This window comes from Prionailurus viverrinus, chromosome E2 (genome assembly GCF_022837055.1).
Source record: "Prionailurus viverrinus isolate Anna chromosome E2, UM_Priviv_1.0, whole genome shotgun sequence".
In the NCBI taxonomy this organism is placed as follows: Eukaryota; Metazoa; Chordata; class Mammalia; order Carnivora; family Felidae; genus Prionailurus; species Prionailurus viverrinus.
In genome coordinates this window covers 34,269,644-34,291,701 of record NC_062575.1, presented here as the reverse complement: position 1 = coordinate 34,291,701, position 22,058 = coordinate 34,269,644, and the positions used below count along the sequence as shown (strand labels likewise).

Genomic DNA, 22,058 nt, shown 5'->3' with positions numbered 1-22,058 from the left:
AAAAATTAAAAAAAAATTACTTTTATTTTAATTTTTTCTTCTAGTATAATTAACATACAGTGCTATATTAGTTTCAGGTGTATATAGGAGTCAACAATTCTACACGTAACTCAGTGCTCTTCGCGATAATGCGCTACTCTTAATCGCTGTTTCTTTTTACTTAAAAAACAAATGTGGCTACTAGAAAATTTAGCTTTACACATGTTGCTCACATTATCTTTCTTGGGCAATGCCGCTCTAAGGAGTTGGCAAAGAGGGCAGACTTGAGCCTCCATTTTACAGACCTACAAACTGAGGCTCACGCAGAGAACACAGTCCCGGGGGCAGAGCTGGTCTTCTCACTCTTCTCACAGGGTTTTCTTTCCCCATGCCCAGGCTGACGGGTACCAGGCCCAACTTGACAGGCCCACCGTGTCCCCAGTAGAGCAGCCATTCTCCCTGACAGCCGCAAAGGTGGGGTGGAACCCCTTGATGTCTCCCTCCCCTCCGCAGAAACTTCCCCAGACAAAACAAACAAGCCCATGGGTCTGGCGAACTGCAGCGGGGAGCGGAAACCAAGGAAGATCAAAGGCCCAGCGGTTACCCCCTTCCGGGCCGCGCAGCTGGCAGCGCGCCTCGACCCCAGGAGGGCACCCACGGGCACCGGTATGAGACATCCGAGTGATTGGCTGGCAACTCGTGGCTTTCGGACACTTGTAGCCGCCAGGAGTGGGCCGGGCTCACAGTAGGCTCAGGCGCAGTGGGGCTCCTCTTGGACTCCCAAATCAAAACTTACAGAGGGGCGGAGGGAGGGGGAGACATGGGTAATAAGCGAATCCTTTCTGCAAAAGTCAGGTCGTGGGAAGACTGGGAAGGGGCCGCGAAGCAGGCTCGCAGCAGACCCTTAGCGCCCCAGCAGCGTCTCCTTTTCCGACCTCAGTTTCATCACCCGTAAATTGGAGCCGCCGAGTCCTGCCCTGCCCTCCTCCAGGAAAAATAGAGCGGAGGGAAGGCACAGTACACTGTTAGTGGAGCGGTGGTTCTGGAGAAGGCAGTACCCAAGAGGGTGTCTGTCCCAATACGCCTGCTGGCCAGAGGCCCGCCCCCTACTCCGGTCCCGAGTCCTCGCTTCTCGGGTCCCGGGTCCCGACCTCCTCGCCCCCTCGCCCCCTGGCCCCCCGGCCCCCACGGCCCTCCAGCTCCCCGCGCGGGGCTGAAGACCGCAGCCTGGAGGGGGGCGCTGTGTCCGCCCGGCGGCGCCTGGCCCCGCCCTGCCCCGCAGCCCCGCCCCCTGCCCGCCCCCCGCCCGTCCCCCGCCCGCCCCCTCCGCGGCCCGCCTCGCCTTTGATGCGCCGCGCCCGGCCAATGGGCGCGCGGGGAGGTGCGGGCCGCGGCGGCGGGCTGGGGGCTCGGCGCGCCCGGGCGTCAGTCGGGCCGCGGCGACGGCGGCAAGAGCGCGTCCCGGCGCCGCCTCGGGCTCCGCTCGGCTCGGGGTTTCTCCAGGAGGAGGAGAGCGAGGCGAGGCGCGGCGAGCCGCCGGCCCCGCGGACCGGGCGCATGGCTTAGGGACGCCCCCGCCCGCCGCGCCCCCAGCATGGGGAAACTTCACTCCAAGCCGGGTCAGTGTCCCCGCCCGCGCGCCGGCCCCCTGGCCCCGGCCGTCCTCGCCCCCGCGATTGCTAACTCTCTGCCTCTCCTTTCTTTCCGGCTCCCGCCGCCGCCGCCGCCGCGCGCGATGTGCCTGCAGCCGCCGTGTGCAAGCGCAGGGAGAGCCCGGAAGGTAGGGGCGCGCGGGGCACCGACCGGGGGGATGGACGGGGAAGCACCGCGGACCGCGGCGGAATGGCCTAGCTCGCGGGATCTTATTACCAGGGCCACCCCCACCCCCTACTCCGGCCACCAGTCCCACAGACCCGCTCCGGGAGCAGCCTTCCTGCCCCCCCCCCCCACCTTTTCTGTTCCATCCACCCGCTCCTCTCCGTCTTCTGCTCTCTCTTCTGACCCCCAAGCCCTCCTCTCGCCGTCCCCGCCCTCCGCGCTCACTGCGCCCCCTCTTCAGACTCCTAAGCCCCTTCCCCCAAGATTCTGCCCCCTCTCTTTCCGGCCCTCAGCCCCTTCCCCCGAGATCTGGGCTCTTGCGCGCGCTGCTTCCCTCTCCTCACCCTCCGTTTCCCTCTTCCCCTCGTCCCGTGCTCATCGCACCCATCTTCTGATCCTCACCCCTCTCCCCCGCAGTCTCGGCCTCCGGCGCTCGCTCTTCTGATCCTCAGACCCTTCCTCCGGGGTGCTGCTCCCCCTTCGCGCACCCCGTTAGGTCCCTGCTCCTGGGGCTTCGCTGGACCCCTTTCTCCTGATTACCTGCGTCCCTTTCTCGGATTGTGTCCCGGCTCTCAACTCCCTCCTGGCCCCCGCTGCCTCTGCCGCGCCCACTCGCCCTGCTCTCTCGGGTAACTTTTCGCCCAGGGGCCAGACTCAGGGGGCTTCGTGTCTTCCCCGCCCCAGGTGACAGCTTCGCCGTGAGCGCCGCCTGGGCTCGGAAAGGCATCGAGGAGTGGATCGGGAGGCAGCGCTGCCCCGGCGGCAGTTCTGGGCCCAGACAGCTGCGGGCGGCGGGCACCGTTGGCAGAGGAACCCGGGTACGATCCCCTCCTGCCCTCCTTTCAGCCTCAGAGACGGGCCTCCTTACCCACCCACCCCAACTTTTAGCACCCTCTTGGCACAGCTTAAGTCCAGAAGCCCCTTCTCAGCTGCCCCTGCCCCCCTAACATGACCCTGTACCCCCATGTCTTGGGGAACCTTAGAGGTGGCACAGGTGATGCAGTCTCCTGCCCAGCTGGGGAAAGAGGGCTGTTTGGGGGGAAGGTCCTAGGTGACGAGGTGGTACAGGTCCAGTCTGTGGGGAATCTTGTCTGCGCTGGAGGGACTTGGGGGCCTGCTCTGACTTCTTACCTTGTTCCCGCGCCAGCATTCAAAGGTGGATCTGGAGGGGGTGGCTAGTAAGACAGGGAAGGCATGAAGGAGGGGTGTCTGGGTTGAGGGCAGGACTGTGGTGGCCTCCAAATGTGTTCCAAGTGTCTGTGGCGTTCATCAGTACCATCTGCCCAGGAACCCCAGTAGAAAGGGCTGTGATCTGGGTAGCAGCGTTTGGGGGGCACTGAGACCTGGTAGGTAGGTTTGGGGGGCACTGAGACCCCGTCATTTGGCCCACAGGGAGAGAGAGGGTCTCATTCCACTGCAGCCCGGGCCTTGCCCCAGTAGGTCCCCGAGGCTGGAGTTGTTCCTGGGGGAGCAGTAGACGTGACAGGGGAGCGAGTGAGTCAGGCCCCAGCTCCTGGCCTGGGACTGGTGTTCACAGATGTCCTGTGAGCTCTGGAACTCTGCACGGGGCTTTCAGATGGTCTGCGTGGAACTCGAGCAAGCCAAGGATCAAAGGATCAATCAACTTTTTGATGTGACATTTAATTTTTTTTTTTTTTTTTTTTTAACTTAGAGGGGGAACAGACTGAGTCTCAGGTCTGGTTAGCTCTTTGGTCTCGTCCATGGGCTAGGGAGGGGCCTGGGGAGTCTTTGGAGGTGTGCGTGTGTTTCCGGGCGGTGGCACCTGGGCTCTTTGCAGCAGCCCCGTCGCAGGGGGCTGGTGTTGGGAGGTGAGCCTGTGGATAAAGTCGACTCTTGTCATACTTCTTGTATGAAGTAACCTCTGGGTCTGGGAGAAGCCCCCGCCTCCTCCTCTGGTGGCTCGCTTTAGCTGGGGGCTTTCTCTTCACCATTTTTCTTCATCTGTTGGCTGGGCTGGAATTGGAGCTGCTCTCCCCTAGGAAAGGTCAAAACTTGGTGGGTGGGGGGCACTGCGGTTGGGGCCCTTGAGAAACAGAGCCACAAACTTCCCTTTCTTCCCCCAGCGTTTATAGTTTTTGATCTACTTACTTATTTAAAGCCCAGTGAAAATGATCCGATTTAGCCCTATGAACAAATGCATTTGTAGCTCAAGACAGAGGCCAACTGAGTGGATTTCCATTAATCAAATTTTGGGTTTTTTCAGCCTGTTTATTTTTACAAAGTATTCCTGTAGAATGACATTTATTTGCAGCCCCCCCCCCCCCACCCTTTTTTTTTTTCTCCTTTCCTCAACTGCCAGGCAGCTTGCTCCATGCTTTAGGGGAAACTTGAAATACAGCGAGGGCTTACTTCAATTGACTTTTATCTTCAAAGCCATAACAAATGTTACCCGCATGTTTTTGGTGGGTCTCCTTGGCATCCAGTCCTGGAGGATGGGAGGGAGGAGGAAGGAAGGAGAGGAAAACAAAAGTCTGTCGTTTTTAATTAAATAGTAGTGTTCCCAGCAAGAGGAATGTGAGCCAGTAAAAGTTGCCATTGGGGGAAATGAAGGAGGGTGGGGAGGGGGCCCCAGCTTAAGTCTGTGGCTTTGGTGAAGTCACGGAATTTTGTTGCCTGGTTTCTTCCCCCAGCTGAGGACAGCGTGGGGGTGGTGCTTGCCCCTCCCTTCCTCGCCCCCCTCTCTCGGAGAAACACTGAGGGGTCATTAATGTTTGTTCAAAGCACTTTTGAAGATGTGAGACACAGAGCCATCAGCGTGACATATGTTAGTGGTGGCGGAGGGTGGGCCCCGCCATCCAGGATATTAAGGGGAGGAAGCCTCTGCTTCTTTGGGAGTTATGCTTGGTGACTAGGGTCCAGACACCTGCGTTCCTACCAGTCCCTGGCCCAGCCACCGCATCTGCAGAGCGGGGGCTGGGGAGCCCACCCTGGGAGAGGTCAGGGTAAGCCCAAACATGTAGGCCTGCATGGTGGGGGCCTGTGCAATGATTTCAGGTGGTGCCTCGAGGAATGTTTGTTATCTTAATAGTGAAGCGCTGCTTTTCCCAGGAAAGGTAGTAACTAGGACATCAAACCCCCGATTTCACGGATATTATCGCTTAGGATGAAGCTAAATTGAAAGAGAGTGGTGAAAGTTGATTCCGGGAAAAATATTAAGTACAAGTGGTCAAAGTCGTGACTGTGGAAACAGGATGCTCAGAGTTTGGGAAACACCGAGAAATGGTAAGTAAGACAGCAGTGAGCAACCTCTGTCCAGTTTAATTCCCATGATTCCCAGTGGCACAGAAAGCGTTCTTCCGTTAGCGCAGCGGGAGGTAGGGTGTGGGCTCCAGAGTCTGCCGGATTCCAGGGGCTGTCAGAGGTCCCCCCACCAGCTCCAGGCCCGGCTTGGTGGTGGCCTCTGTCTTCACTCCTTCACATGGCCTTTCACCAGAGTGGCTGGAATATCCAAGTAGCATTGTTATTATTGCGATGAGAACTAATTATTAAGTGCCACGTGTATGTCAAGTACTTTGCTTACATTATCTTACTCCTCCTTATAACCCTATAAAGTTGCCAGCCAGCTTGTGTGAACTCTGTCTTTCTCCCTTTCTGGAGCACTGTCTAGACCACAGAGGCCACGTGTGGTAAAGCCCTGTGCTGGACCATCTGCCCCGAGGGCGCCACGCTTCATGTCCAGAGAGATGGCATGCTGACCCGCTGCTGAGTACTTTGGGAAGAGGCAGCCTGTGGGGCAGGCGGAAGGGGCCCCTGCTTGCCGTCTTCCTCCCTGACCGGGTCTGAGTAGCTTAGTAAATGTTCAGGGTGGGTCCCGGTTGCATGGAAGGCCCTGGGATGTGAGAGGGTGACCTCGCTGCCACCAACCTAAGTCTGACCTCCCGAATACAAAAATAAATGAGGTCAAGCTCTGCCACCAGAGCTGGTCACCTTGTATAAGCCATTTTACCTAAGCTCATCTGCAAAATGGGTATAATAACATTCCCATCCCTGGCAGGGTTATGGCAGATGACTCCTCAAAGAGCTCAAAAGGGAGAAAGGTACCGGGAGGTTTGCGGAGGCACCGGTGGGGGTGGGGAGGGGAGCCCAGATTACAAATCCAGAGGTTTCCCACCTCCCCTGCCCGGCCATACCGTATAGAAGCACGTGGAGGGACACAGGCTAAGGCCGGGGCTTCCGCTCTTTCTGTGGGTACATGACAAACTTCAAGGAAACTGGAGCTCAGAGGAGAAAAGCGATGAGAAATGGGAGGTGTCCACGTTACGAGCGAAGAACAACAAAGCGAACAGTTTATATGGCAGACAACAATGTGCTAACCAATTAGAAATTTACATAAGCATAACCTCAAAGAGATAAAGAAGGATAGTGAAACATGAAGCTACAACAGGCGGTTACAAAAGAGAACCAATTGGAACTACTGGGTCTGGAAAATGTAATATAATATAATGAGCGAAGTAAAAAAGCTCGGTAGGTGGAAGGAACAGCTTAATGGACCCAGAGAGCCTGATAGGAAAACACCTGGAAAAGCAGAATCTGCTCCCGCGGCGTGTACGTGCGAGAGCATACGTGAGTGTGGATGGCCAGATTTAAGGCGGTCCCCTCCCCGCCTGCCCCCACCCGCCCCCCATTTGGCCCTTTTGTTCTTTTATGGCAAAACTGCCTGAAGAAACCGGCTGGGAGCCGTGGTGCCGGTCGGCCTGCCTCTGGCTCGAAGGCGGCTGCCAGGAGGGCTGGTAATTTGATTAGGGGGCACCTAGCGCATTTTGATATTGGGGGACAATTGGGAGGGTGCTGGCCGGGCTGGAGCCCGCGGGGACGTGTGCGGATGGGTGATGGGGTTGGAGGCTGGCTCCTGGCCCAGCTGCTGCCCGAGTTGCCGGATTCCAGGGGAATTACCCTTGAATGATACCAGTTGGCACAATTAAAAGGCCCCATGTCTTCACCATATGGAAAGCGTTAGGCCTCCTTACGTGGTTTCAAAGCTATGTGCCGGGAGGTACACTTGACATTTGAGGTAAAGCATAAATTAAATATTTGGTGTTTCAGAATTAAAAGATGATTTGCTTTGAGGCTGGGGGAGGCCTCTGGGCCTCTACTTGCTGGCATCTTTGGGTTCTCCATGGAGGGTCTCCTCTGTCCGTGGCACCCGGGACTTCAGAGCCCCACCTGGCAGCTTGCTTTACCCCTGGGGAGCAGGGAGGAGAGACTGGGGAAGTCTGAACTGGGCAGGGTGCTGGGGGGGGCTTCTGGTTTCCAGTAGGGCTTGGGTCCCTCAGGGTGGTGCCGGGGGTGGGCGAGGGCGTCATACTCTGAAGGCTTAAACGAATCTCTGTGATGTGGTCTCTGGGAGACTTCGAGGAGCGTCTCATCCTGCCTTCAAAACTCTTCTTCTTTGAGAAGAAAGTTCCCCTGGGCCAGGCCGGTGCGTGTTCTGTTTCCTTGAATTCAGGAAGAGCCCCTCCTTCAGGACGTCAGCTATTAATTATGATTAATAATGAATTGTTATTATTAACTCCCTAGCTGTACCAGGCATCGAGGACATAGTGGCACAGAAAAGAGATGTGGCACCTGTCCTCCTGTGGCTTCTAGTCTAAGAGAGGAGACAAAAAGAATCCACACATAAACAGCCAAATTAACAGGCAGCAGGCCTTGGGAGAAGCTGTGTGAATGACATTCGAGCAGAGACCGGGAAGGCCGTGAGGAAGAGGGTGTGAGAGCGGCAGGTTGGTTTTTGCGCGAGGAGTAGCCGACCGAGGCCCCGGGCTTGCTATTGTCCCTGAGAACTGGGTGGTGTTTGGGTTGGGATGGTGGACCCCAAGGGGCTCGCAGCCTGTGGGGACTACAGATCTCTCCTGGTGCTCAGTCTTTCTGAAGAGCCCTGTGCGTGAGTGGCTCTTGGCATGTTTGAGCCACCTGCCCCCCTGGACAGGTATGTGGGGTGGAACCGGGTGGGTAGTCAGTGTGCCCCCCGCCAGCCATTAGCTTGCTCCTTAGATGTGATTAATGTGGATCGTCATGGACGTGGGGACTTTACTCCAGCTGTTTGGATGGATTCATTGCCCCTGCTACCCTGAGGGGAGAGGAGGGGCACCTGTAGGTCCAGAAGCCCAGTTGTGGGGGGATAGAGGGGACCTGAGGGGTGGGATTGGATTGGCTGCTCAAGGCAGAGAGAGGCACCCCACGGGCTAGGGGACAAGAGCCAGGGACAAGCCAATCCCAGAGAACGGTTGTGAGCCTGTGCCTGAGGGTAGAGGGTCCCTTGCCTTGGTTTACCAAATGTGTCTGAGGAAAGGGAGTGCTGAGGAACCCTGTGGTCAAGGGGCCAGTGCCCTGGCCAAGAAGAGATCTGCTACCTCTGGTGAGCCAGTCACCCCCCCCCCCCCACCCCGCAAGTACTAGCTTGGGGGGTGCTTATAGTCTCACTTGTTGGCTGTGAGTTCCCAGTGTGCTTCGATTTAGAAACTTTTGGAATTTTTAGGTCGCTTGTTGGATTCCAAAGCAGGCGCTTCCGGCTGCCTCCCTGACTTCCCTTTTCTTTTTCACTCACACATGTTCTTTTTGTGGCTCTTGTCTCTCACAGACATTCTTTCTCTTCCTCTCGCTCTCTCTCTCCCCCTCCCCTCCCCACTCCTCCGCCCTCTCCTCCTCTCCCCCTCTCCCCGAGGTAGGAAAAAATTCAGACTCTCACAAACAAAATATCTGCCATTCCATCTGAGGGAGAACTGAGGCAGGAGCCCAGAATATCCTGGAAGAAACGCCAGAGAGAGCTGAAGGCCTCAGTTGTTTAATCTGGAATCTTTGATGTCACCGGGCTCCGTTTATCCTGGGAGGCTGCCTGCCTCTTTAGGGCTGGCTTCAGACTCTCCGCATGAAGAATGGCCGAGAGCCTTCAGGGGCTGGAGGAAAAGCCTGATCACTCCCCGAAGGGCAGGCCTGATGATGCTGCCCCCTCCTGCCAAGCCCAGGTGGGGTGGAGAACCTTTTCCAAACAAGCACTTCCAGAGACATAAGTAATTCTTTGATAGCTTTGCAGGGAAGCAGAGGGGGCCCTTTATCCATGCGGGCAGCAGTCACAGGGCTTTGCGAGGAAAAGCTCAGGTCCCTCCTTGGGTCATCCCTGGCCCCAGAAAGGCGGCTCTGCCTACCCGGGCGTGCCCCGGGTGTGAGTTTGTTTAGAGGGCTCCAAGGAATTGGTCTGGGCTTCACTTTCCGTACGTGTGGAGCCACGTGGGTGGCGCCCTGTGTGCGTGGCCTTGTGTGTGGCTGCTGCCTTTCAGAGGACCCAGGGGTCCTGGGGGGTGGTGGGAGGGGGCTTCGCAGTGGTGTGGCCCCCCCTCCCTCCTCCAGGCCTCAGGTTTTCCAGCTGAGAAGTAGGATAAAATTATTTATTATTATTTAGCAACTATGAATGCATTTTATTCAAGTCGGTCCTGCATCTGTGCCTTAGATGTTGAGTACCTATTTTAGACCAGGTATACATTTGCTCTGCCAGTAGAGCTGGTACTTGGTTCACGGACTGTATATACTCTAGTAGGAAAAGGAAAATAGTTTTAAAAACAAATGACACAATTGAAGTTGTAATACGTACCTCGCAGGAGGAGTACTGGGTGTTTTGAGAACGTGGATTCGGGATCAGAGTGAATCTGGGTGGCCGTTCATTCCCTAGGTGTTCGAGTGTGCTTACGATGTCGTGGAAACTAGGAAGCATAAGACTTGGTTCCCGCCTCACCTAACCTCGAGTTTAGCGGAACTAAACGTTCATCTTTGCCTCCCGTCCGTTTTTCTTATCTTATTGCATTGGTTAGAATCCCCTTTACTATTTAATAACTGTTTGCTGCGTATTGAGGTCAGAAAGCTTTCTTTAACTCCTGGCTTGCTAATATTTTTGAAACCGGGAATAATGATTGAACTTTGTCAAGTGCTCTTGGGGCGTTCTCATCCTTTGCTAATGTGATAGATGATTCAGATGCGTGATTTACATCACTAGACTTCCTCGTGTTCAACTTCCTTTGCATTCCTAAACTCCATCTTTCTTCGTCATGAGACATTGCTGTTTTAAACTGTTGCTGCATTGGACCTGCTGATATTTTCCTCTGGATTTTGCATTGGTACCCATGTAAGATCGGTTCATAGTTTGGGAAGGTGGATACTGCACAATGGAGACAATGTTAGCGGAGTGTTGGAGGACACTCTGGGGGCTCTGAGAGTCTGGAGCAGGGAGCGCCAACTGGCCTTGGGTAAGAGGTGGCCTTGGAGGAGCTGTGATTTAGGCCCAGAGGTGAATCGAGGAAGGGGTGGTGGAGAGCAAGGCAAGGGGAAGGGCCGTGTAATAGTTGTAAGAATGTCTGCTAGATGGGCCAGCAGTGAGTGAGAAAGCCTTGGAGTCTAGAGGGCGGTTCATTTGAGATGCTGATCGCGGTTCATTTGGCTGAGGAGGGATCACCTTTTGGGCCCGGGGGCCTTCTCAACCATGTTATGGACCTCAGTCCTTGTCTAGAGGGGAGGCAAGTGGCGGGCCCTAAGTGAGGGGCCAGCGGGACAGAAGTGGGGGAGTGCTCAAGCAGGGGAAGAAGGAATGTGGAGACCGGTTCTCGGTTGTAAAAATACCGTGGAGGATAAAGAGGAGTCAAGTGACTGTATCTTCTGGGCTCAGTGAGAGATTCTGGAATGTCTGCATTGGTTCAGGCATGACACTTGGTTCTCAGAGGATATCCAGGGGGCCCTTGAGGAGGCCACCAGCAGCTGGAGGACCAGGAGTAGGAGAGCAGGACGCTTCAGCAAACTGGTCGAAGGGGGTCGGCTTCCTGGGGGCACAGAGCAGCGTCGAGGAGGGCAGGGAATGGACGGGGCTGGGGATAGCAATAGAAGAATCAACTCCAGGCCTCAGTTCCCTCATCTGTAAAGCGGGGATGGTGAAAGTACCTGCTCCACAGGGTGCTTTTGTGGGGACTCAAACTGCAAAATGGTTCTAACTGCCTGGCACGTAAGTAAGTGCTCAGTACAAGTTATAAGGCCGTCAAGAGGCACCGGGCTTTGGAGATTTGGGGAGGACTTTTTGAAGGAGGTGGCATGTGAGGAGGGCTCTGAAGGATTTTGAGGCTGAGGGCAGGGGTCAGAGTTGAAAAGGGAAGAGAAGTCATATTAATGAGCGCAGCAGGCTGGGTGGAGACCAGCGGGAGGGGTGGGGGCTGGTGGCCCCTGGGGGCACCCGTCCTGTCTCAAGGGGGCAGCACCCCTCAGCTCCAGCCTGCTGACCAAGGTGTGGGAATGTGGCCCTGGCCCTGCCTTCTGATCATGAAGAGAATCCAGCCATCTGGGCTTTTTTTAAAAGTTTATTTATCTATTTTGAGGGAGAGAGAGAGAGAGGGAGGGAGAGCAAGCGTAAGCAGGGGAGAGGCAGAGAGAGAGGGAGGCAGAGAATCCCAAACAGGCGCTGCGCTGTCAGCACAGAGCCTGACGTGGGGCTCGGACTCAGGAACCGTGAGATCGCGACCTGAGCTGAGGTCAAGAGTCGGGTGCTTAACCGACCGAGCCACCCAGGTGCCCTCCAGCTGTCCGGCTTTTTATGTGAAATCATTCTGATTTAAAGAGGTTATCATCAACCGAATACCGTTTTTAGAAAATAGTTTCTTTGGGCGGGCCCGGGCAGCTAGACTTGGCCTGTTGCGTCCTGGCCTGTGAGATGAGACGTCCGTGGGGTACAAGCGTGTTCCTGGTGATAGCGTATACGCACAGGTCTTAGGCTTTACATGCAGCTTTTGCACGTGTTGTTCCCCCGTATGGTGCAGGTGAGAGGTGGGCTCAGCAAATGGAAGTCCTGGGTCCAGCCTTGCAGAGCTGGATTCGGGCTGCGTCCGAGCAGAGAGCGCAGCCCAAGCGAAGGCTGGGTGCTGGGGAGTCGGGGACAGTATGTTTCAGTTTGGCCGAACGCTCTGGGAGGAGCAGGTGGGGGTGAGCACAGAGAGATGTGGTTTGGGCCACTTGGTGGGCAGCTCTAGTCCATATTTCAAGCTTGCTTTGGTTCTCCTGACCTCCGTTAGACCCGCTGTCCGGTTCGGGCCCCTTTGTGCTGAGGCCCGGCGTGTGCGCAGAATAGGTGTCGGAGGTGTGACTTTCAGAATCAGACTCTCTGTGTCCGAGTCCTAGCTGTGTGTCTCCCCAGCCGGGTGGCTCGTCTCTGGTCCTCAGTTTTCACATCCGTGGGATGGGGAGAGTCTTGGCTCCTAGCTCATGGAGTTGTTTTAAGAGCGAGATGAGTTAGCCCCTCTTGGCAAATCAGGGAGAGGAAAGCAGGTGTCTCTTACAGCTTTCCGGTGTCGCTTGCTGATGATCGCCCGCATGTGCGCTGCACGTGATGTGCAAAAGAGCAGGCCGTGGTGGGCGAATAAGGAGTGGGGGAGGGGTATAGCGTGAGAGGGAGAGAGAGAGAGACTCCCAAGCAGGCTCTGCACTGTCAGCACGGAGCCCACTGTGGGGCTCGAGCTCACAAACTGTGAGATCGTGACCTGAGCCAAAACCAAGAGTCGGACGCTTAACCGACTGAGCCACCCAGGCACCCTGATTTTATTTTTTTTTGTTGATCTTGCCTTTCTGGCTGGATGGGAGGTAGGGGGGAAGCCTCTGGAGCTGATTGGCTGGCCTGCTGTGTGCTGCCCGGTGCCCCTGGCCTCGAGTACTGCTCTGGGCCCCTGGAGAGGCTGGGGCAGAGCATAAAGGGCCCCTGTTGCCTTCAGGCCACAGGTAAGGGCTGGGGAAGACCGGAGCCTCCCAAGTGGACTCAGGCCCAAGGATGTTTTTCTAATTCCAGAAGGCCACGCATGCTGGCAGGCCCCTCACACAGAGGCTTTGGCTTCCAGCAGCTCCCCTGAGTGGGTCTGGGGGTGCTGCTGAGGGATGGCATGGCCAGTCTACACCTGGCTTCTCGAGGGAGCCTGGTTACAGGGCAGTTTTTGACCTAAACTCTGTTATTTTACCCTTCTCCCCCCCAGCGATCTAGAGCGACTTCAAAAGCAAAAAGAGGATGTAAGAAAACTACTACAGACCAGGAATGAAGTTGCCCTTTCAGTGGGCACTGGAGACTCCCTTCTTGTTCCTTTGCCCTGGAAATTCCGAAGAGCCTGGTGCCTCGGTTGGTCTTGGCACGTGCCTTCGTTTTCAGTATTCTGTGGCTGTAGCCTCAATGGGGCTACTAAGTGCTCAGTATATTCTGCACCCCATGCTGAACCATCTGCTGTAGGTCAGGCCCTGAGCCAGGCACTGTTCTTACCACTCAGTTCTCACAGCGCCATTGTAAGGCAGGTACTGGGATCGTCCCCATTTTCCTGCTGGAAAAACTGAGGCTCGAAAGTAGTCTCCCTCCTTGCCCAAAGTCACTCGGTGTGGAAGTGGAATCTTGCTCCAGCAAGATTCAAATTCAGGTTAATCTGGTTTTAGAACTGCCTTAAATCAATATATAGAGGGTATATAAATCACATACCCCTTTAAGCTGTATGTGATAATCCCCTTCGTGGCTCATGAAATCAATTTAGTGACCATCATTAAAAAAAAAAAAAAAAAAAAGAATAAAAACAAGAGAGAACAATGACCAAAGTGAGAGGAAATACTGCTTTGTGTAACTTTGTGTTTAGTTTGTAGGCATGGATATTCATGTCTATTGATAATAGATGGATAGCTAGATCAATCTAGGTCTATGTATATCTACATACACATCTATACTCAAATCCATATATAGGGAGGCCCATTCTAAAATGTAATTCTTACTGTGGGTTGAGGTGTTAGGAGACACTGATGTTTGGTCACTGGTACAGATTCTGAGCCTGGATACCCTAGGTCAGCTTCTTACTAGCTGTGTGACCTTGGGCAAGTTCCCTAACCTCTCTGCGCCAAAGTTTTCTGTCTCAGCTTCAGGGTCTTTCGGTTTGCTGACTTTCTGGTCACAACAGATTCTCCCAGGATTGCCAGGTGTGCTCTCTTGCCCACCTACTCCCTTTGCTTAGGGCATGAAGAGAACGAGGCGTCCTTTGCAGGCCCCCACATCCTCCTCCTGAGAAACCAACCTCTGAGCAGCAGCTGCATCCTGCAAGAACACGTGGCTGAATCTTTAGGGTCTGGACAGAGTACTATGTTGTACGATTTGCTTAACATTATGCACTTTGGGATGGACCAGGCAGGGGCAGCTTGTCTGTGGCTCCACGTGGCATAGTTGGGGTGGCTCAAGCAGCGAGGGGCCAAGAATTCCACTTGGGTCATATGTCCGGGGCCTTAGCTCCCTTCCACGTGGCCTCACCACGTGGTTAGCTTGGGCTCCCTCAGAGTATGGCGGTCCCAGGGTAATCTGCCTCCCTACATGGTGGCGGCCTTCCCTGGAGTGCAGAAGTGGGAACTGCCAGGCCTTCTGAAGGTTTGGGCCCGGAACTGGTGACCCCACGTTCTCCTTGTTAAAGCAGGTCACAGGTTTAGCCCAGGTTTAGGGGAAGGGGCAAAAATACTGGGAGGTGGGATTTCTTGGGGGCCACGAAGGTAGTCTTGCAGAGAGGATGTGTCTTCTGGAGAGAAACTGCCCAGTGGCTGAGGAGGAAAAAGGACTTCAAGGTGTCCATTGGACTTAGGAACCTGCTGCTCACAGCCGGGTGTGGCGGGAGTTTGTCTTGGCAGAATGACAGCAGAGGCAGGACAGGCCTGGGTCATGAGGGGACTGGGGAAGCCTTGCACGTGAGCCGAGCACATACTCGTGAGAACATCCTGGGCTGCATTATTTGCAAGAGTGAAAAATGTGTAATGACTCAGATATCCATCACCAGGAGACAGGCTAACAACAGACCATGGGGTAGCTGGGTCACGGATTTCTCTGCAACTGGTAAAACCAGGGTGAGTTAGGGTGGGCAGTGGGCTGACGGGAAGGAGGCCCTGAAAGGCTCCTGAATGAGCAAAGCAAGAGCAAAACATAAGTATAATGGGGTCCCGTTTTTGTGGGATGCAAAAATCTATTCAGGCCTGTGTCTGTCTGTTTACAGGTGCACAGAGAAGGATCTGGAAGGATACACTGCCAAAGGCTGCTTCCCTAAGGATTGGGGTGGCGGCGGGTGGTGAGGAGAGAAGGAATTTCATTTTTCACGTTATACGTTTCTACTTTGTTTGATTTTTTTTTTTTTTTTTTGGTCCAATGAGCATGGGCTACTTTTGTATTTTTCAAAAAGCCAATACATTTTAGAAGAGAATGAGAGATGAGAAACGGATCACATGTGCGGGAACTCTGTAGAGAAGCTTTGCTGGAGAGGGTGGAGAGGGAAGATGGTGGGGGGAGGGGGGGATGTGGGGTTGGGAAGGGCGCAGGGCACAGTCGAGGACCATCTGCATCAGAACCGCCCGCGTGCGGTCTGAGATGCGGAGAACTTGGGTCTCCCTCCCCCTGGAGGCTCTCTGAATCCAAGCCTGTCTGTATTGGCCGACACCTGTCCTGGCTGGACCCTGTAGGAAGGGCTGAAGGGGGAGGGCTGAGGCGGGGAGGGCACTGCCCATCTGGAGGGCTGGAGGGGTGGAGAAGGGGGCACAGTCCCTGACTCCTGACGAGCTCAGTCAATGGTTCTGTTTCTCTCTGTGCATTTCCGCACGGCTGTGGCTCTGTAAACCTATATGTGGGCTTAGAGCTTTAATGGCAGTTATGATACCTGGCCTTCCTTTCAAGACCTGCCAGGACTCTCGATTTATAACTGGAAGGAAGGAGATGTTAAAAGGACCTCAAGACTAATGCCGTCCGGTAGAACTTTCTGTGATGATGGTGATACTCTGTGTCTGCACAGAGGAATCATTAGCCACCTGTGGCCGTTGAGCACTGGGGATGTGGCTTCTGTGACTAAGGAACAGAATTTTAACTATATCGTATTGGAATTAATTTAAATGTAAATGTAAATAGCCACATAAGGCTAGCAGCTTCCTCATGGACAGTGCAGCTCTGGACCAATGGAAAAAATCCTGTGCTCCAGCACATCAGGCTGACCCCATCCTAAGGGGGGAGGGTCAAAGGGTGGTGGAAAGAGCTCTGCCCCCAGAAAGTGCTGCTCTGCGGAAACCCTTCTTGGGGTCTTTCCAGACCCTGCTCCTTGGAGGCATGGCTTCCTTCAGCCTCAGAGGGCCACTGCTTGGCCACTGCTGCGTGGGGGATGGGAGAGATCGTGGGGTCCTTCCAGGTGGGTGGGTTGGAGCATCTTCTCCTGGTGTCACAGATCAGGCCTTCCTGGCCTTCTTAATCTGCAAGGGCCTTCTTGACGTCTTGCTTCCGGGGCTCTTAGGCGAGGACTTGCCTGCTTGGCTCTGGTGTGCAGAGCTGGGAGGCAAAACCCACTCCTGGGGCAGGTGCCAAGAGGGGCCATCTTTCCTCCAGGAGGAAGGGCCAGAGCCTTATGGTCTGCAAAGCCTTCCTCGCAGTCATTTGTCAGGCATTTAATGTTTCCAGAACGGAGGAAACTAAAGCCAGACTGCAGAGTCCACGGGGCAGGTTTTGCGTGGCCCGGCACCGTGTCTCAGGGCCTTTTGCTCCAGAAGCGTCTGCCAGGTGGATGAGGCTCAGACGGGCTCGTGGCTTGGTCAGGGGGTGCACGGCCCCAGAGGGGCAGGAGTTTGGGTCCGGTCCGCACCTCCTCGCACAGAGCCGTGCTGCTCTGAGCCCTTGAAGAGAGCCTCTGCTCACGTCTCCCCTGCCCCTCAGAGAGGGTCCTCATCTTTTTCCTTTTCATAAATGAAGCAGTGGAAAACGAAAAGAAAGAAAGAAAGAAAGAAAGAAAGGAAGAAAGAAAGGAAGAAAGAAAGAAATTCAAAGTAGTAGTGAAAGTTTTGTAATAAAAAGGAAGCCTCTTTGCCATCTCCACCACTGTCCTGCCAGCGCCCTCTCTCCAGGCATCTGGTTCCGGTTCCTCAAGGAGCTTCTCGCCTCGCTCTGTGCGGATGCACCCTTATCCCCGTGCAGATAGCACAAGCCCTCTTGGCCAACAGGACTGGGAAGCACTGGTGTTTGTAGGTTGATTGGAAAATGGAGTTAAGGTGGGAAATCATGAAAAAGTGATAGAGGAGACTTTGTTTTAACTTCAGTTGCCTGTCGGTAATCTTGCTTTGTTAACAGTGTATCTTGAAATCAGTCCTTATCAGTACATTTAATCTTACTGCTCCTCATGGCTCTCAAGCCTTCCATTCTAAGGATGGACCATAATTTGTTGCACTGATTCTCTGTCTTTGGGCAGCTAGGTTGCTTGTGGGCTTTGTGCATTTCTGCAGCTTCGCTTCTGTACACACACCTCTGCCTCGACATACACACCCGATGTGATTTCCAGGTGTGACTCTACCATTTTTCTGGCAAAGCCAGAGTTTCTCCCCTGGGCTAATATTTTCAAAATTCAGGGGGACAGCAGCTTCAGGGGTGGGGGCAGGGGGTTGTTGTGGTTAAGTCAGTATAACCTTTCTTGGGGTGGCTTAGTCAGGATCCCTTGGGTTTTAAACCCACTCCACTGTTTCATACAGAGGCGTGTTATTGGCCTGTGTTAACTCCAACCCCAACTCCAGAGAGCTCCAACTCTGTCCCGGGTCTGTGGTCTGTGTCTTGCTCTGCTTTTCTTGGGGTCGGCTTTGTTCTCAGGCAGACTCTCCCCAGGTGGTGGCAGTTTGGCACCCAGTGGTCCGGGCTGCTGTTCCAGGCTGGAAGAGAATGTTTCAGCTAAAGCCCAAGCTGGGCTCCCATTGTTTTGACTTGGCTCACAAGCCTATCACAGAACCATGCCTCTGCCTCTGATGGTCCTGGGTCACGTGGTCATCCTGGAGTGGGGGCTGGGATCAGCCCCAAACCTCAAGGGCGGGGGGGGGGGGGGGGGGGGGCGCGGGAGGGGGGCGGTGCCCTAAAGAAACGCCTCACTGGTGCACCTGTGAGGAAAAAGCACACTGGATGGGCGAAACCAACAACATCTGTGCACCGCCTGGTCCCGGGAGTAAAACTCACTGATTGCTGCTCCTGTCAGCAGCTGGCGAGCGTGGGTGGGGACAGAGCAGACGACAATTAGCTGCCTATCTGGGGAGAGCTGCTCCTGGGCCCTGGTAGTTTGCCACCTCCTCCATGCAGCCCACACGGGCCTTTCTTTCAAACCCCTAGCTTCTCTTTTGAGAGACCCTTTTGAGAGTCTGCTAAATCTGATGGTGTCATTCGCTTCACAGAAATGCTCTTTTACACCTTTAATTCCAATTTCAGGGCACCTGTAACCTCCCAGTTAAGAATCTCTGCCTAAGTTTGTATGGCTTTTTTGTTTTTAACCTCATTATTTATGTATTTTTTTTCTTACGTGGGTCTTCTCCTAATTCCAGGGACCACAGAGCTTTGGATCTGGGTTTTGGATCTGGGTTCATAGGCAGCTGTGGTGACCGTATTGACGTTGGGTCTTAATTTTCTCACCTGTAAAATGAGAGGGGGATAAAAGCGCCCACCTCTTGGAGTCGTTTTGAGGATGAAATGAAATAATGCACGTAGCAACTTAAGGCTTGGCTTGCAGTAAGCCCTCTGTAACCATGCTCTCCAACCCAGTAAGGCCGCCAGAGCTGCTGGTAGGTTCTGGAAGATTCCCAGGAAGCCCCACTCCGTCTCTCGGGGGTCCAGCACAAGAGCTGGAAGGGGCTTGGTTGCTGTTTGGTGGCTGAAGAGGTTCAGAGAGAACATCTTTGCTGAGGAGTCGCTGGGGGCCGATCACCTCTGTTTCCGTTTGGGAAAACTAAGGCCTAGGAGGCCTCCGTGACTCATCCAGGTGTCTTGCGGCTGGTTTGGGTTCGCTGTGAGTGCCGTTACATTCTAATCTCAGGACACCCCTCGCTTATTTTAAAAACTGTGTCTCCTGCCCGCCAAGGTCAGGCCGCAGGTGACGGCTTAGCTGTGCATTAGGGGACTTGAAGGAGTTCTCTGATCTCAGCAGCGCCCCGGTCCGTGGCTCCACCGCCTGCCTGGCTGAACACCAGGTCTGGGCTGGTGGGTATTGTTCTGCAGAAATGCGAACTGGTGCTTTGCTTTGAGAGTATTAAGACACAAAGTCCCTGTGGTTAACAGCAAATTAATCACAGTATTAAGGAGGGAAGGTCTGGGTAGACATGACTTCACGAGCCTGTCGTAAAGTCTGCCGCTGCCATGTTTCACTCTCCAAGATTTTTGACTTTCAGAAAAGGAACCGCAGATAGAGTTACCAAGTTTTACAGAAATATTTTTACTGGGCAGAAGATTGCTTTATGGTGAGAGCTGGTTATTTCAGGAGACAAGCAAAGAGCCCTTTATTCTCACGTTCCGTGGGAGGAAAATATTATGCTAGGAAGCCCGCTTCTTGGATGGGCCCTTGGAGAGGCTGGGCCGCATTTCTGGAATCGGGAGTGGGTGACACCAGATGGGGGTCCGGGGCGGGGAGGGGTGCTGCTGGGCAAGCACCCACCTTCTCTCACCCCTCCCCGGGCGTTTGGGGGCTTTGTTACGCAGATGGAAGGAAGCCTAAGGTCACAGAGCAGGGAAGGGATGTGGCAGAGGTGGGCTTTGGCCTGGGGGCGTGAGGCAGAGAGGGGAAGAAGGCGGGGTGGTGCGCCAGTGTGTGAGACCCCCGGCTGGCGAGAACGCACGCCCGGGTCAGAGCTGTCTGCCATCTATCAGATGTGTGACTCTGGGTCCACAGCGATTGGAGTGTCCTTTTTCCAGGCGCAACGTGGGGCCTCCCCAGTTATCCGGCACTCGGGCCCGGGAGGATAAAGCGAGAGGACCCACGTCCGGCATTTACTCATTTACTCAATCCGTAGCATCCACAGTGATTACTGGAGGCAGGGAGACTGGCCTTCCTTCCGCCCACATTCCAGAACCATGTCATCCTGCCGCTTCTTTGACTGGTGCTGTCCAGGGCAGCGGGCGTGTTTCCTGAGTCCCGAAGACTTCTGGTCTGATAACGCCCGCAGTGAGGCATCTGAAATCTGGGCCACCCCAGCCGGTTGGAGACTTACGGGCCTCATTCCTGGAGCTGGTCAGGATTTCAGTTCACGGAAGGGACTGTTCTCTCCCGGAAATCAGGGGAAAAGATACTGGCTTGGTTGGACCCCAGGAGGATGGGTTCGACCTCCGCGGACTAAGACTTGGTTCTCCCCTTCCCCCCTTGGTATAGAAGAAGAATGCCTGCCAGAAGTTGTGTTTGTGCCTGGAGCTGCCATGTGCCTGATAAGGAGACAGCATCCTTGCCCCCTTCTTGCTTCTGACCAAAACCCCTTTTAAGTTGGGCGGTTGGAGACGGTTGATTTATTTCGTTCTCTTCCTCACCTCCCTTTCAGTATTTAGAGTGGGAGGGAGAGTTTATCTTGTTCTCCAGGAGATGTATCGCTTCAGCTTTGGAATGGCATCCAAGTTTACAGAATGGAGTCTGGTGCCCAGTGCCTTCTGGTAAATATTTTGGGAAGCTGGATTCCGCTGGCATTATGGCCCGTGGGTTGGGCAGCGGGTGCTTTTCCACGGCCGGGTGATTGGACCCGGACCCTTTTTATACAATGCCCCGCGCACGGGCTACGCGCTGAGGCATCTGAGCGGCCAGGATCCCTGCCTCTCAAGGGAAACAATATTGCTTTAGCAGGGTGATTAGAACTCTGTCCACTATGGTAACCGCAAGCTCCGCACGGTTCTTGAGAATGTGAGATATGGCTGGGCTGGATTGCGAATGCTTAGCAGATTTCAAAGGCTTAGTATAATAACAAAGGATGTAGAATTTGTCAACAATTTTTACATTGATTACATATAATGATAATACTTTGAAATGACAATATTTTAGCTACATTGATGAAATTTCATTATTTAAAAAATGTTTTTTAATGTTTATTTATTTTTGAGAGAGAGAGAGACAGAGCATGAGTGGGGGAACGGCAGAGAGACAGGGAGACACAGAATCCAAAGCAGGCTCCAGACTCTGAGATGTCAGCATAGAGCCCGACGCAGGACTCGAACCCACGAACCGCGAGATCATGACCTGAGCCGAAGTTGGACACCCAACCAACTGAGCCACCCAGGCGCCCTGATGAAATTTCATCATTAAAATTAATTTCATCGGTTTCTTTTTCTTTAATGTGGCTACTAGAAAAATTTAAAACTATATATATATATATATATATATATATATATATATATATATGTATATATATGGCTTGCGTTTGATTCCTATCAAGCAGCATTGGTCTAGATTCTAGACCATTCTTGATGATATTGCCTCCAAGTAGGCAAAACTTGGTTCTTGGGGCGGGGGCACAAACTTGATACTCTTTATAGGTATGAAGTGCAAATATACATATAGATCTACATAAGTAGTTACACAGTATATTTGTGGTATTAAAATTTCAAGTGATTAGGAAAAAAAGTCTTAAGTAGGCTCTGTATGGGGCAGGGGGCAGATAATGAAGCCTGAGAAACCTTGCTACAGGGACAGCCAGACCTGAGTCACATGCTGGCTCTGCCTCTTATTAGCTGTGTGACCTAGGGTGAGTTCCTTAACCTCTCTGTGCCTCTGTTTCCTCATCTGTAAAATGGGAGGAGAGATGGTACCTACCCCACAGAGCTGTTGTGTAGATTAAATGTGAAGCCCTTTGCTCAGTACCCAATAAATAGGGAAGTTATTGTTAATTCTTACTCATGTGATAAGTGAGGCTTCTGGAGGCAGAACCGAGGGCAGGGGCGTGGGGTGCAGCGGGATTTCTCCTTCTAGAACTTACAGAGTGACCATAATGTCTGTTCTCCTGTTTTTCCATCTGGAAATGTGTTGCTGGGCAGACCTTAACATATGCACAGCGCTTTGCACTGAGCGCAGCATGTGGCTTGGGGGGTATTTGAGCGCTGGTCACTCCCACCCCCAGCCATACCAACACCGTGCCGGGCACTGGGGGGTTCACACTGGGGGCTGTTCATCAGTGACCTTTGCCGGGCTTGTGGCAGAGGCTCATGGCCGCCTCTCCTGGGCAGGCGGGTGTCCAGCTGTCAGGGCCAGGCTGGGGCGGTGCTGGACATCTTCTCCCTGGGGCCACCTGCAAAGGGAGAGCCGGGAGGAAGGTGGAGGGGTAAGAGGGGCTGACCACTGACACCGACAATTGGATTAAAATTCCCTTTCAAGGCCTTGGAAGTTGTTAGTGACATGGACCCTGGCCTGGGGACCGCTGCCTTTCCATAGTAAAACCAAATTCCGTCTTCTGAAATCACAGTTGAGAGACACAGATGCCAA

General features: G+C 54.0%; 1 protein-coding gene across 1 annotated transcript in view; it reads left to right on the top strand.

The window, feature by feature from the left end:
- The first annotated feature begins 1,362 nt into the window (after positions 1-1,362).
- The window catches only part of NKD1 (NKD inhibitor of WNT signaling pathway 1), an 83,402-nt gene continuing 62,706 nt past the window's right edge, over positions 1,363-22,058 (top strand). The window contains exons 1-3 of the mRNA XM_047836393.1: positions 1,363-1,598; positions 1,727-1,759; positions 2,482-2,615. Of these exons, the coding sequence (XP_047692349.1) occupies positions 1,574-1,598; positions 1,727-1,759; positions 2,482-2,615 (192 nt within the window). The 5' untranslated portion in view covers positions 1,363-1,573. The remainder of the gene's footprint in view (positions 1,599-1,726; positions 1,760-2,481; positions 2,616-22,058) is intronic.